At 34.3% G+C, this 15,289-nt stretch overlaps 1 protein-coding gene across 2 annotated transcripts in view; it reads left to right on the top strand.

Moving 5' to 3' along the window:
* Nucleotides 1-9,368, top strand: part of LOC128983210 (caspase-1-like) — a 71,954-nt gene extending 62,586 nt beyond the window's left edge. Inside the window, exon 7 of one of the 2 annotated variants that reach the window (XM_054402419.1) lies at nucleotides 7,596-9,368. In XM_054402419.1, coding sequence (XP_054258394.1) covers nucleotides 7,596-7,849 — 254 coding nt within the window. In that variant the 3' untranslated portion in view covers nucleotides 7,850-9,368. The remainder of the gene's footprint in view (nucleotides 1-7,595) is intronic. The other variant, XM_054402421.1, reaches the window with a different exon arrangement.
* The last annotated feature ends 5,921 nt before the right edge of the window (nucleotides 9,369-15,289 follow it).

The raw sequence follows: 15,289 nt of genomic DNA, 5'->3' as shown, positions 1-15,289 counted from the left end.
TGCATTTTGCTGATGAGGAATTCACTGATCGAAATGATAAGCTTAAAAAACTAAGGCCCGTGATTTCTTACCTACAAACAAAGTACATGCACGTATATACAATGAAAAGGGATTTAGCCATTGATGAAAGCCTAGTCAAACTTCGAGCTAGGCTATCTTACGTGCAATTTAATCCTAAAAAAAGGGCGAGATTCGGAATAAAAATCTATAAGCTGTGTGAAAGCTCCAGTGGGTATTGTGGAGACTTCAAGATTTATACCGGCGATGACAAGACCCCCAACGTCCCTGCTAGCGAAGCCGTCGTCATGCAATTGGCCGAATCCGTCTTAGATTTAGGCCATGTGTTGTTTATAGACAACTGGTATAACTCCCCTGGTCTATGTCAACGTTTACTTCAACGCAGCACACATGTTGTAGGAACAGTAAATCTTGAACGAATCAATATGCCTGAAGATTTTGACAATGCCTGCCTGGAAGTTGGAGAGGCCATGAGGCGGAGTAAGGATGGTATCCTTGCGGTAAAATGGAAAGACCGTAAGGATGTTCATGTTCTGTCAACCACTCATGCTAGCATAGAAATGACTGTGGACAAGGAGATAGAGAGGAGGGGAGAAGTCAGGCAAGTATTGAAACCCAAAAGTGTTATTGATTACAATAAAGGTATGCTGGGCGTAGACGTTCAAGACCAGATGTTAGCCAGCCACCCAATTATGCGAAGAACTGTCAAGTCATATAAGAAATTGTTTTTTTACCTAATGGACATGACCATTTTTAACTCATTTTGTATATGGAAGATGATCCATGGGAAAAAGATTCATTATAGAGACTACAGGATTGCCCTGGTGGAACAAATCCTCAATAACATCAGCTTACCAAATCGTCTGAGTCCAGGTCGACCAGCCAAAGACAACCCGATGAGACTTCAGAGTAAAGCATGGGGGCATTTCCCAATGCAAATCCCCCCCACCGAAAAAAAACAAAAACCTACTAGGAATTGTAGAGTTTGTTACAAAAACAAAATTCGATCTGAAGTAAGATGGCTTTGCAACAAGTGCTTGGTGCCTCTCCACCTCGAAAAATGTTTTGAGGAATATCACACGAAGATTAATTATTAGAAAGACAGCTATCAACAAACTTGTAAATATTGTGTAAATATTATTTAGGTCATATTTTAGTTTTTATTATGAAGCTTAAGAACATTGTATCATGGACATTTTCATAAGTGTGTCGGTGAACAATTGTAGCCTGTAGATTTTGTGTGCTTCTTCAAACGAGTCTCGGTCGCAAAGAAAATCCACTTATGGTGAGTTTTTTTTATTTTTTTAATGTTTTGCTAATAATATGTATAATTTTTACCAAATATAATTATTAAAATGGATTACAACAAGAAAACTTAGAGTCCTGTTATTATTATATTGTTTTATTGAGAAATCGCAATATTTTGAAATTTGTAATGATTTACAAAAATAAATATATAAAAAAAAGTATAAGTCCTACAGAGATAATCTTGACATTTCCACGTAAGGAATTAAATTCTGCACACATGTATATCAATTGTATGACTCATGGGCTCAAAAAAATTCATTTTATTTATGTTTGCTTTTGAAAAAATAAAAATAAAAATATTTTTTTTTATTTATTTCTAAAAAAAAAATAAAAAAACAAAAAAAAATAAAGTAAAAACCACATTACCGGTACATAAAAGAAAATTTATTTTAGATAAAGAAAAACATAAGTTTTATGTATTTAGGTAAAAAAATAAATTTTTTACAGATTTTTTAGTAAACCTTTGCAAATTGGCCCATTTTAATAGGGTTTTTAGCTATTGTCAGTGAATAAAATACTCGGTCTCCAATGGGTTAAGAGTCTTCATCACCCCAGAAAAAACGCCAAAAACATGTCTTGGTATTCCCCTGTTTCGGAAGTTATTTTCAAAGATTTAACAAAACAAAAATCATTTTATATAAGTTAAAGGATAGTTCTACAGCCCTGGTACCTTATATTTTGGTTAAACGTAATTTTAGTATTATAAAAAAAATCTTAAAATCATGGAAAATTTCACTTACTTTGCAACGTCGGTGAGAATTTTCTGCAAACGATTTTAAAATTTTGAGGTATGTCGACCCTGATGTACCTATCCAACTAAAAGATTTCCAAGTTTAAAGACAATCGGTTGGAAAATACCGACATAAACAGGGGAATACAAAACCATGTAGTGATTTGATCATAAGAAAATGGCCAAGAGGGGTGCTAAGAAATACAAGCTAGTAGGGGAAATATGAGAATATGACGTCACTTTGAGCTTTTTTCCCATAAGAATAACATTGTGGGCATTTTTAAGCAGGTAAATTGACAGTCACTGCAATTATTGAATTTATTGAAAGTATAATCAATTTAGTGGATAAAGGAGAGAAGTAATTGGAATTTTTCTTGATTTAACAAGGGCATTTGATAGTGTATCACATGAAAAGCTTATAAACACTTTATATCAAAATTAGGTATTCATGACATGACAAGGAATTAAATTGGTTTAGATCCTACCTCTTTCTTAGGCAACAATATGTTGAGATAGAACATTATAAAACAGATGTTTCAAGTAAATATAATTACATCCAAAAATTTAATTCATAGATGCAGACGGAGTAATTCATAGATTTCGGCAAGAAATTTGCTCCGCGTTTTGAGAATATAGTTCCGTATGTTTTTGTAATTTGAAGTGGTTTCCGCGCCTAAAAAAATGCTTTAAAGGTATTTTCTTGTTTATTAAGATCGTAGGAATGTTTTTAAAACGTTTAAAAGAAAAGTCCAGAAAGTTCAGAAATACCGAAACTATAAACACGAAATGACAGGTTAAATCGTATCAATCAATAATAGTCAATCAGCTGATCATAGTATTATTATCTTTAAGTGTTGCCAACCTATTTCCAAGCGTACAGGGATTACATGCATAATAGAACCACGCTGTTTTGTGTTGTTTCGTTGGAATCCTGATGTGCGGCAAAGTATAAACCGTACGGCAAAGTATAAACCGTACTGCAAAGTATAAATATGCAGCAATTAGCAGCTTTCTGTACTATAAACAGTACAAGGAAGCCAACTTTGTCGGGTGACTGTAGGAAAAATGTTTTTGAATGAGTTTTACCCACAACAAAAAAGATGAGTTGAGATCTTGAGGAGTTAAAAAAGATTGACAATTAGTTTTAGTAGGGATGGATTTTTTTGTTTTGGCAATGAACTTTAGACACCAGGCAGTAACACGTAATAGTTTTGACAGTGTTGAGAAGCGCTCTAGCATTTCTGGTTCTAGTTCAAGGTTTAAAATGTGGCAAGTTGATTGAGGGATTCGCAGTTCAGATTTAGCTGCTTGAGCTGGATCAAACGTCGTGGATGGCCACTCATAAACATCTTTATTCAGCCACGGAGGACCCGTCCACCAAAGCTGGTTGCTAAGGATTTTAGCAGTAACACCTCTTGAAGCACAGTCGGCTGGATTTTCATTTCCTGCTACATACCTCCACTTAGCGAGCGGTTCTGTCTCTTGTATAACACTTACTCTGTTACGCACAAAGTCTTTCCATTTTGAAGGTTGATTTGTAATCCAGGTTAGGGAAACCATAGAGTCAGTCCATAACCATGGTTGGGCAGATTCTAAGTTGAGCATTTTCCGAACATACTTTACAAGTTTTACTTGTAGTGTAGCAGCAGTGAGTTCCAGTCGAGGAATCGACATTGTCTTGAGAGGAGCTACTTTAGTTTTAGAAATAACTAAACTAACAGTGATATTTTCACGATTAACGATTCTTAGGTAGACTACAGCACTCATTGCAAGCTTAGAAGCATCTGAAAATCCATGAATTTCTACCGAAGATAGTTGAGTAAGACCAAGATGACGAGGTACTTTAACTAATGGCAAATATTGTAGGTCAGCTTCAAGGAGTTTCCATTGGTCTTGCAAGTGATTAGGTAAAAGATGGTCCCAATGAATTTTTATTAGCCAAAGTTGTTGCATGAAGTGTTTGAACCTTATGATGATAGGAGAGACAAAACCCAAGGGATCGAATAACTGACCTATTTGATAAAGAACGTTTCTTTTCGTGCATTTGTCTTTTGGACTTAGAGTAGGAAGAAACTGAAAATCATTGCTGAATCGATTCCATGTAAGTCCAAGAGTACGTATACTGGAGGATTTGTTTATCAATAAGGAATTGCCTTTTTCACAATTACTTTCACATATGTATGATAGTACATTTTGATCATTGCTGATCCACTTCTGTAAAGGAAAACAACCTAATTTGCAAAGCTCATCAGTCTGTTTTACTACTTCTCTGCACTCTTCAATCGAGTCTGCACCACCAAAAATGTCATCCATATATCTCCCTCTTGACAACATTTCACTAGCTTGGGGATATGCATCACCATGATCGACGATAAGCTGATTCATTGTTCTTAGGGCGAGAAAAGGAGCGCATGATAACCCATATGTAACAGTATGTAGTTGATATTTTCTAAGATGACCATTTTCCATCCAGAGAATTCTTTGAAGATCTCGATCACTAGGATGTACTAGAATCTGGCGATACATTTTCTCGATATCAGTGGCAAATACGTATTTATAGCGCCTAAACCAAGTGAGAATATCAGGTAGTTCTGTTTGGAGTTTTGGACCACTGTAGAGTACGTCATTCAAAGATAATCCTGAACTAGTTGGGAATGAGGCATTGAAAACTACTCTTAATTTAGTCGTCGTGCTAGAAGGACGCAAAACACCATGATGAGGTAGGTAATATATAGGAATGGTAGAATCTGTTTCTTTAATAGTTTCAGTCATGTGACCAAGGTCTTTGTATTCTTCTATGAAATTAGTATACAAGTTTTTGTGTTCAAGATCGTTTGAGAGACGAGTATTTAGCTTTGTTAAAATTTGAAAAGCTGACGATTGAGATTCTCCAAGCTGATTGATTGTTTCCTTTAGGGGAAGTCGGACTTGATAGCGACCGGAAGGTTCTCTAGAAAAGGTTGATTGATAGTGTTCCTCACATACTTGATCATCAGGAGACTTGACTGATTCTTTAATTTGAGGAATTTCTTCCTGTACCTAAAATTTTTGAAGAAAATCATCAAGTTTGTTTTCTATCAAGCAATGAAACATTGATGAGGTAGATTTATTTTCCATAATTCCAGTAGGTCCAGACAAGATCCAACCGAAAATTGTTGCTTGTGCTACTGGGGAGAGGGGTGGACCTTTACAGCTAGTTGAAGTCCCTTTATATGATTCCACGATGAATGATTTGGTGTTATCGATGGCAAATTTGATGTGAGATTTGAAAGGATGTGACAAGATAAAGAGCAGCTAACTTTGGTATCATACAGAGAACTAAGATTGATTGAAACTATCCCACGAGTGGTTGGGGCTTGATGTCCACCGATACCAACAAGAGATACTGAGGAGTATGAACGCTTCAGATTGAGAGTTTGTACTAAGTATTCACTGATGAAAGAGATTTCAGATCCTTGGTCGATTAAAGCTCTGGCAATTAACACTATTTCCCTCAGGACCAATTACCTTAACTTGAGCGGTTGCTAGGAGCACAGATTGTCGATTAATTTCTTTAAATGGAAGCATGTAATTAGAGGAGACGTGTGAGCTTGATGATGTGTTATCTGTGGATGAGATGAATTTGTTAGGGATGAGAGAACTTGACTTTTTTATATGAGGTATATTTGTTGTCTGGCTAACAGCATCATGAATTAGAGTGTGATGTCTTTTCTTACATTGTAAACAAGATTTATTTGAGCGACAGTCCTTTAACAAATTGAACCAAGATAGTTGAAACATAATCTTTTGTTCACAAGAACCTCTTTTCGTTGACTAGGTACTTTGTCACGAAACTCCTTGCAAAATGCTAAATAGTGATCTTTACTGCACAGTTGACAATGATTTCCTATATTGTTTTGAGATTTTGCTACTATTTGTGCTGAATGTACTTTAAGATTTTGATGAGGTTTACCTTTATAATATTGTAGTGTAGTTACCGTTACATCGCTTGGCAGTGTTGCTCGTGACTCAATACTTTCCAGGGCTCGAATACGACCTTTGATGAAGGTCTGAAGATCTTCCAGGGTGGAGGGTTCTGTTGAGACTCCGTAACGAATCTCCCATGCTTCGTGTGTCTCTGGGTCCAGTCGTTGTACAATCATGTACACCAAGATGTGATCCCATTTATCTGTAGGAGATCCTAGCGCTTTGAGAGTAAAGACTCATTGATAGTAGACATGAGGTGATTGAGACCACTAGCAGATTTATTTTCTAGAGGTTTTAAATTAAATATATCATCCAAATGCCTTTTGATTAAAATACGTTTGTTTTCATATCTAGTCACAAGTTTTTCCCAAGCTGGCATGAAATTGTCTCCTGTTATTTGGAAATTGGTTAGCAATTGAGCAGCATCACCTGACAAACTGGTTTTGAGATAGTGTAACTTAGCTACATCAGTTAAGTTAGGATTTTGGATTACTAGTGAAGAAAAAAGATCATGGAATGGTTTCCAAGACTGGTAACTTCCTGAGAATTGAGGTAGAGATATTTTAGGTAGAATAAGTTGATTTGATTTACTCATAGAACTAGATGTATTGATATCAGATGTGCTTTGATTTTGTTGAAAATTTACCGATAACTCATCTAAGAGAACAAGCATTGCAGATTTGCTTACCATATAGGCTTCAAGGGCTTGACTGTAGTGATCTTCATTTATGTAGTCTAGGTCTTTTAGTATGTCAGCTTTTGAATCACATATTTTCTCGTGATCCCTCTCAAATTTCCTCCATTCTGCTTCGATAACATCGATCCGGGTTTGCACTTGAGGCTTCAATATAGTTGATATATCCTTTTCCTTGAAATAGTCTATGGCTTTTTCTAAGATTTTTAAGCGTGTTGCTTGAAGACCTAGTTTGGATTCTAGGGACATCACTTCAACAGAGTATAGGAAATTTTCTTGATTACTTTTATAACTGAATTGAAAAAATAACTATTAACTGCTTATTTGTTCCGGGTCAGAAGGACCAAATGATTAAAGAATTTAGATCGATCGATAAACTTAGATTAAAATGTAGATGAAGATAGATAAATAGAGAGAAAAAAACTAGATGATGTTTCTTAGTGGACTGTATTTCTTTTAACTGAACAAAAGTAAACAAGATTTAAATAGTTAATATGAGACAGCTGTTAGAAACAGTAAATTAGGAAAATAACTTTAAACAACCCCCGTTCCCATGATCTAGACACAACTGATAGACACAATCTAGAATTTTATAAAAAGAAAATCAAAATTCACAGGAAATAAATTTATGTCCCATCAACCAAAAACACTTCTAACTGAAAATAATAAGTTTAAAAATTGTCTGAAACAGTATTTGATTAAACTTGCCCCTTATTCTCTTAAAGAGTTAAGAGTTAAGGAGAACAAATAAAATAAATACTCTGTTTTATTTTTAGTTTCATTTAAAACATTTTATTTTGTAAGATTTGACTCTATTCCTTTACAATTGTACTTATATGAATAAAGGATATTTTTATATAATTTGATTTCATGTTGAAGGGTTCTACTCTTGGCGCAACACAATGAGAGGTTCCTGGTTTATGCAGGCTTTGTGTGAAGAGTTGAACGCTAACGGATATAAGGAAGATCTGCTAACTCTGCTGACTACAGTCAACCGCAAGGTAGCCATCGACTACGAGAGCAACGTTCCAGACAACTCTGTTATGCACGCTCAGAAGCAGATCCCGTGCATTACGTTCATGCTCACTCGCATACTCAAGTTTCAGATGAAAAATGAAATAATTAATGTGTGATTCAGTTAATGCTTGGATTCCAAATGCATTTTTCAGTTTAAATATGTTTATTTATATTTAGAAATGTTTAAAATATACAATTTAATTTGTTAAAACAATCATGGGCACCGACTTATAAACCTTATTGGTGGGGCAAGCGGGAAGCCTGTGAAATATCCCCCTGTCTGCAAAGGGGCCTGGATATTTTTTATTTTCCATTGTTAAAAGACGCCAAATTTTTGGCCATTCTCTTGTACAAATTTTCAATGTAGAAGTTCAATTTTTTCTCATATTATGGCAATATTATATTGATACTATTGCCAATGAACTAAAAAAATATTTATAATAATTTCTGCACCAATGTTACTAAGTAATTAATCATATTCAACTATCTTTAATTTATTAATTATTGGTAAATAAGAAACAATTAGGTATTAAGAACAGGATTTACTTGTTCATTAATTAATACAATTCAGGTACTGTAATAAATACCATTCATAGTTCCAAAACAAGCAAACAAACCTCATTATCACAATCAACACCTTCAAAGAAAGGGCGCTTTCAAAGAAAGTATATCCTTTGTTTATATTTACAAAATGTATCAGTTCCTCCTGAAAACATTCTCCACTAGTCTCTGTTATCTAACCAAACAGCAAGATAGGACAAGTGGAAGGGTCAGAAGATGTTAAAGTAATAAGGCATCTTCTGAGAACAGTTAATGGTAACCAAGTGGAATTTCCCATCTAGCTGCTTTAGTGTACAGAACTGATGTATATAAACAGCATGCGATTAATTGATACTTGATCATCCGCAGCAAGGTACAGATAGTCAAGACTACTTATTTAACGATGTATTTAACTGTTCCTTTTCTTTAAGTAAACTATAAACTTTAGTGTAATTGTAGCTTTTAAATCTTCCCATGCATATATGATTTTTGCACAATATTGTTTTACAGTTACTTTCTTTTGTTAGTATTTTTTTTCTCTAAGTTGTATTGACCAAGCAATTCCTAATGATCTCTTGCCAGGTGAAACAACTATTATCTTATCATTGAAGTCAATGGTAGACCTATTTTTTTCTACCTTTGTACTGTTGCCAGACTATTGAGTAGGCTGGGGGCTAGTTTCCTGTTAGGATTTTTTTTCAAATGCGCATTTTCTATATGCTGAAGAATATGTACCATTTTTACTTAACATAAATTGAGTGGCTTTTATAATGATTAACATGACAGTAAATGAGAAAAATCAAATAAGGTAAGCCATTCTTCATTTATCAGCAACAGAAACATTTTTTCTAAATTGAATTGATAATAAAAAAAAATAAAACAACCCTATTAGTGAGACAACTACTATTTGGTGATATGAATATTTATTTTGCATATTAAATGATCCAGATTGGTTGATTTAATTTATTTTATAGACATTATTATAGTTAATTAAAATTCCTCTTGTCTGTTTTAGAAAATATTTGTTTATCTAAAAATGAGGTATTATCTTAAAGTAGTTTGAGGTTTGAAATTTGTATATTTAAAAAAATAATAAAGATATTTTGTACTTGAAGTTATGTCTTTTATTTCATATACATCATTGAGCAAAGCTCTTATTCTACACTCCTGCTTTTGTTTTACAAATACTCCACCTGAACGGCTAAAGCGATCTGCACGAAATTTAGCACAGTCATAGTAACCAACCATGGGAAGGTTTGAATCTGAAATGGTAGAAATCTGACGTTAGACCTTTTTTTAGACCCAAAGGGCAGATTTTGGGGGGTGGAGGTGGTTTTTGGGAAATTTTCAAAAGTAAAGGGGGGAAGACCAGAGTTATAAGGAAAACAAGAGTTATACCTCATTTTAAAGGTCCTTGAGTCCTGAGTATTTTAGTAGAAAAAGTTTTAAATTATTTTCATCCCTATTTATAGGGTGTTCAAAAATGTACAAAAAATACCCCCGCCGCAGCAAACCTGCTGACTAAGCGAATTTCCATTTGTCTGAATTGATTTTCAATTAAATCTATTTAAATAACATAAGTTTTAGTGAGTACCTAGGGTTGTTGCTACAAGGAAACTAATAAAGTGTGTTTTTTGGTAAAATATTAATAGATTGGTATGAAATAGGAATTCCATTAATGTGAACCAAAAAGTTTGGATACTGCAAGTATACATTCCATTGACGACTTTGGATACTGCAAATAGGGACTCCATTTACGTGGATCAAATGAACTATTGACTTAGGATACTGCAAGTAGACAGTTCATTTACGTGAACAATATGTATCATTGAGTGTGAATACTGCAAGTAAAAAATTTGTTTACGTGAACCCGATGTATCATTGACTTTGAATACTGCAAATATAAATTCAGTGCAAATAAAGTGAACCAGATGTAAACCTACCATTGACTTTGGATACTGCAAGTAGATAGGTACCTCATTTATGTGAAGCAGGTGTACCATTGATTTAGGATACTGCAAGTAGACAATTCATTTACGTGAACCAAATGTACCATTAAGTTTGGATACTGCAAGTAAACAATTTTTATTTACCTGAACCAGACATACCATTCACTTTAGAACCTGTAAATAGAGATTCCATTTAAGTGAACCAGGCGTAAAATTGATTTTGGATACTGCAAATAGGCATTCTATTTATATGCGAACCAAATATATCATTGCCATTGGATACTGCAAGTAGACATTTAATTTATGAGAACCAGATGAAACATAGACTTTGGTTCCTTCAAGTAGACAATTTATGTACGTAAACCAGACTTATAATTGACTTTGGATACTGCAAATAGACATTCCATTTATGTGAACACAAAAATACCATTGACATTAGATACTACAAGTATAAATCTCATTTACGAGAAACAAATGTATAATGTGTAGAAACAATAATAGTGTATGAGACTTTAGAAAAATATTTTTATGCTAGCTCCGCTCAATATTGCAAGCAGACAACTGCATTGTACACCTAGCATAATATGCAACCCATGGACTTGAGAAACATACTCTTAGGATATGTTGGATACTTGGCTAAACGCTGAGAAAGCCAACTGAACTGTTGATGTGTCTCTGTTAAAAAAATTTAGTAATTTGTTTAACCCTTAGAGTGCCAGGCGAGAAATAAAAGTAACGCTCAAAAAATGCCGATGATTATTCCCGAAGGTCACGCTTAAAATGCCGAGCGCGATCTGGCGATTTTTAGGTTAAAATTTCGTAAAAATCGAATTTTCGATATTTCGACCAATGAAAATCGATGTATCGCATCTAGTAACTTTCGACTCAATGTTAATATATGGGTTAAAAGAATCCGAGTATCCATTCGGTTGTTATGACAACTGTTCGATCATTACGAAACGTCCGGTCAGCCGGACGTTGGCACTTTTGGCTCGTTCTAAAAACGTCCGGTCGGCCGGACGTCGGCACTTTTGGCTCGTTTTAAAAACGTCCGGTTCCCTGGACGTTGGCACTCAAAGGGTTAAGGACCATCAAACTGGGACACTCACCATACAACCATTGACTATTGGATACAGAAGCTACAACTTTCTAATAATAACTGATGTTTCAATGAAAATAGAGTTTCTCTGTTTAAATTAGTACTTCGGCCTACATAGATTGATTGATACCTAGTATAATTTAATTTTGGTTTGGGCAAACAAGAGAATACTTCCACAAGATATGGATTCCTTAAGACATTTGCAATGAAAATTAATTGGTTGTCAGCTTCTTCGAATTTGGACAATACAGTCATACAGAACTGCAATAGTAAACTGATGTTATAATGAAAATTAGAATAGGTACTGTACTGTAATGTCTAAACAAACATTAAACCTAGTGTCTGCATTTCAAATTTATGATTAAAAAACTAAAAAGTTATTAGACTGATTTCATTAAGGGTGTTTGGTCGTAAATTTTCATGTCTGATTTTTTGTTATTGTTCAATTGTACTAAAAATTAGAGATACAAATTTATAATATAAGAACAAATTTTTATTTTGAATACTAAGAAAGATATGGAGGGAGCTTGAACGTAGTAAATTTTTCATCTTTGGTACCAATTCACTGGGAGAATGGGTAATATGCGATTCTCACCAAAATTGGCATTCAGGTGTGGAAAAATAAGATATTAATCACTAGCTATTTAAAATTATGATTTTTTAAAATTTTAAAATAGCTGTTGTTTTTGGGGGAAATTTATCTGTATGTTGGAATTTAAAAAAATGTGATATGTTAATTCGTTTGGGCTGTGAATTCGTACCTTTGATGCCTTGCGCTGTCGGAGCACTACTCGTTAAGAGTTTGTACAAAAATTATTACAAGATATTCATTTTTTTAACACAGGGGCTTTAGAATACTTTAACATAACGTTATTATTAACATCTTTTAACATTGAAAGAATATGTTTATCGTTGTATTCTAAAACCCCGGTGTTAGTACACTCTCAACGAGTAGTGCTCCGACAGCGCAAGGCATCAAAGGTACGAATTCACAGCCCAAACGTGTTAACATATCAAATTTTTTTAAATTACAAAATACAGATAAATTTCCCCCCAAACCAAACAGCTATTTTAAAATTTTTGAATTTTTATTTTAATTATTAAAAATAAAATTTAACATTTTAGCGAATTTCTCATATAGGGAATAAGCTATTACCGTAGTACTCATGGTAAGACCTGGACTCGGGACCGATTTTTTTTTTCGTTTTGAGGTCCCTAGAGGCCAAAAACACCATCCGTTCAAATTCATATATATACATATATTTATATATTTATATATATATATATATATATATGTGCCCGTTAGCACTATAACTCGAGCAAAAATGATCCGATTTTGATGAAATTTGGTACAAACGTGTAAACCTATGTTTATTCGAACAAGTTCGCGATCCAGCATGATCGGACCATGGGAACAGGGGTTTACGGGGGGTTTACGGGGGGTTTTATGGGGTAAAAATGGGTTTTTCCCATTTTTGACCCAAAAAACATAAAATTTAGCAATTTCTTTCTAAACCATTTTGTAGAGCTTAAAAAAACAAATAATTTAGTATACTGAAGCGTTATTATGCGCCTAATGGTTACAGAGAAAATTTAAAAAAATTGTAAATTTAAAATTCCCATGTTATTCTTACGGAGAATAAGTAAACTGTTGTAGTTTGCTTATTTTGATCAAATTTGGAAAATGTTTTTATTTCTTACTAACTACTAACATTTTACAAAAAAAAAACAGCTTTACCCTCCCTGATGCAGCAAACCTAAATACTTGTTGTTCAGTCAAGTTGCCTTTGTTTTTGTATTAATTTTATATGTCTTTGTTTTTAACAGTCCGTCTGTAATTCCCATCACATTACCATATGTCAAGTTTCATTGTTGCATTCATTCATCGCGAATCACCTCTCATAACAACATGTACCGGTACTCATTATTTCTCTCATAAATTAAACCTCTATTATACCAAAACCTTCGACCTTTTACTCTTTATTATAATGACACCGCACATTTTTGGTCCTAGGATTATATCTACGAACATTTGTGCGACTTTTCTCAGTTTATTTTCAATGTCTCGGTTGAACGTATTTCATTCAGTTCTGCTAGTTCCACTCCGCATTCATCACTTCGAACTTCGACACTTCATTTCGTCTACAACTTCAGCTTCAAACGTCATGAATGAAAATGAAAGTAAGGTTATGTTTGTACTTCTTCGAAGACAATGAAGACAACTCATCGTAAGTTATCAAAGTAAATCAATATCAACCTGGAAATAATAAAGAAACCCTGATTTTATTCCTCAGTCGTCCTTATCCTCAAATTACTCCATCCATTTACAATATCTAGACTACTTACTTGTTAACTCATTGAACGATCTAGGCCTACTCCAATAACTGAAAGACTCTGTGACATTCATATCAATTTTTTAAACATTATACCAATCCTTCAGTGTTTATATTTTTTGTTGATTGGTTCCGAGTTTAGGCCCACAAACTGTTTAATTGAACTAGCCTAATTCATTATGTTTTATGTAACGAAGTGAAATAACTTTGGTGTCTTGTGTATTTTGACTGTATTTTTGTTCAATTATGGCTCCTGTGAACCTAGCCCCGATTAAGGTTTGTACTTATAAAAGACTAACCAAACAATTCAAAGTTAGGCTTGGAAAAATTCAAGAAAATATAGATTCTATTAATGAAAGTGCTAAAGCAAACAACCTATCCTCTGTGCAAATAAAATCACTTCATAACTATTTAGATGAAATCAGGAAAAAGCGAGACGACTTTGAACTAAATTTCAGGCGCGTTTTAGAACATTGTTCTGACGAAGAACTCGATGGCATTATTCTAAATGATGATGAAAACACTATTGGTGAATTATGTATACATCTTTGCAGTACTATAGAGTCACTAATCCCTATTGACAAACCTCAATCTCCCCCTCAAGAAATGGTGAATAATTCCAACTGTACTGCTTTCATGCAACCTGTCCGCCTACCGCAACTTGACTTGAAAACCTTCTCGGGAAACTCAACCGAGTGGATTAATTTCATCAATCTTTTTGATAGCGCTGTACACCTCAACACATCTCTGTCTCCAGTATCAAAATTTCAATACCTACTAAGCTGTCTAACTGAAGAACCTCTAAATTTAATTAAAAACTTAAACATCAGTGCATCTAACTACGAAATCGCATACAATTTGTTGCGCGATCGATACCACAATCACAGACGCTTAACTTCTTTACATTTAAATGCCATATTGGATCTTCCCATTGCCACATCTGAAAATACAAAATCAATACGTGAATTTCTAAATCATTTCCTGGAACATACACAATCACTTATTGCTTTAGAAAGTGACATCACTACCAATGACAATCCTTTGCTGTCAGCTCATTTGCTCCGTAGACTTGATAGAAATTTACGGCAAAAACTTGAACATTACCGCTCATTCAAATCATGTGAAACTCATTCGTTACCATCTGTGGACGAAATCATTAAATTTCTCAATGAAGAATGCTCAAACAGTGAAGATGCCAACCTGCACTCTTCAACTTTTTGTCACAAGGCTAATTCAGAGCCTGCCCTCACATCTAGTAAAAATTACTCCAAACCAAGCACCCGCTATACTGCACTTGTAAGCTCAGATGATCACTCCACTTCTGTAAAGACATTTCCATCATGCTTTGCCTGTCAACAAACCGATCACAAAATCTACATGTGTCTGGTTTTTGCTAAGAAATCTCCAAACAAGCGTTACAAACTTGTAAAGGAGCAAAATAAATGTATTTCATGTCTTGGCAATCACACACTCAAAGATTGTCGCTCAACAGGCACATGTCTTAAATGTAAACAAAAACACCACACCTTGTTACACTTCAAAAATGTTGTAAAGTCGGTGCAGCCTCCTCCTATAGCCAAACCCTCAAAACCTTCAACTGCTACACCTTCTGTAGTCGCTTCTGCTCAGCCAGAA

Source organism: Macrosteles quadrilineatus, unplaced genomic scaffold (genome assembly GCF_028750875.1).
Source record: "Macrosteles quadrilineatus isolate MER2022 unplaced genomic scaffold, UCM_ALF_1.0 Scaffold_1__1_contigs__length_201487025, whole genome shotgun sequence".
Classification (NCBI taxonomy): Eukaryota; Metazoa; Arthropoda; class Insecta; order Hemiptera; family Cicadellidae; genus Macrosteles; species Macrosteles quadrilineatus.
Note: the sequence above shows the minus strand (reverse complement) of the source record. Positions and strands in the feature narration are given on the sequence as shown.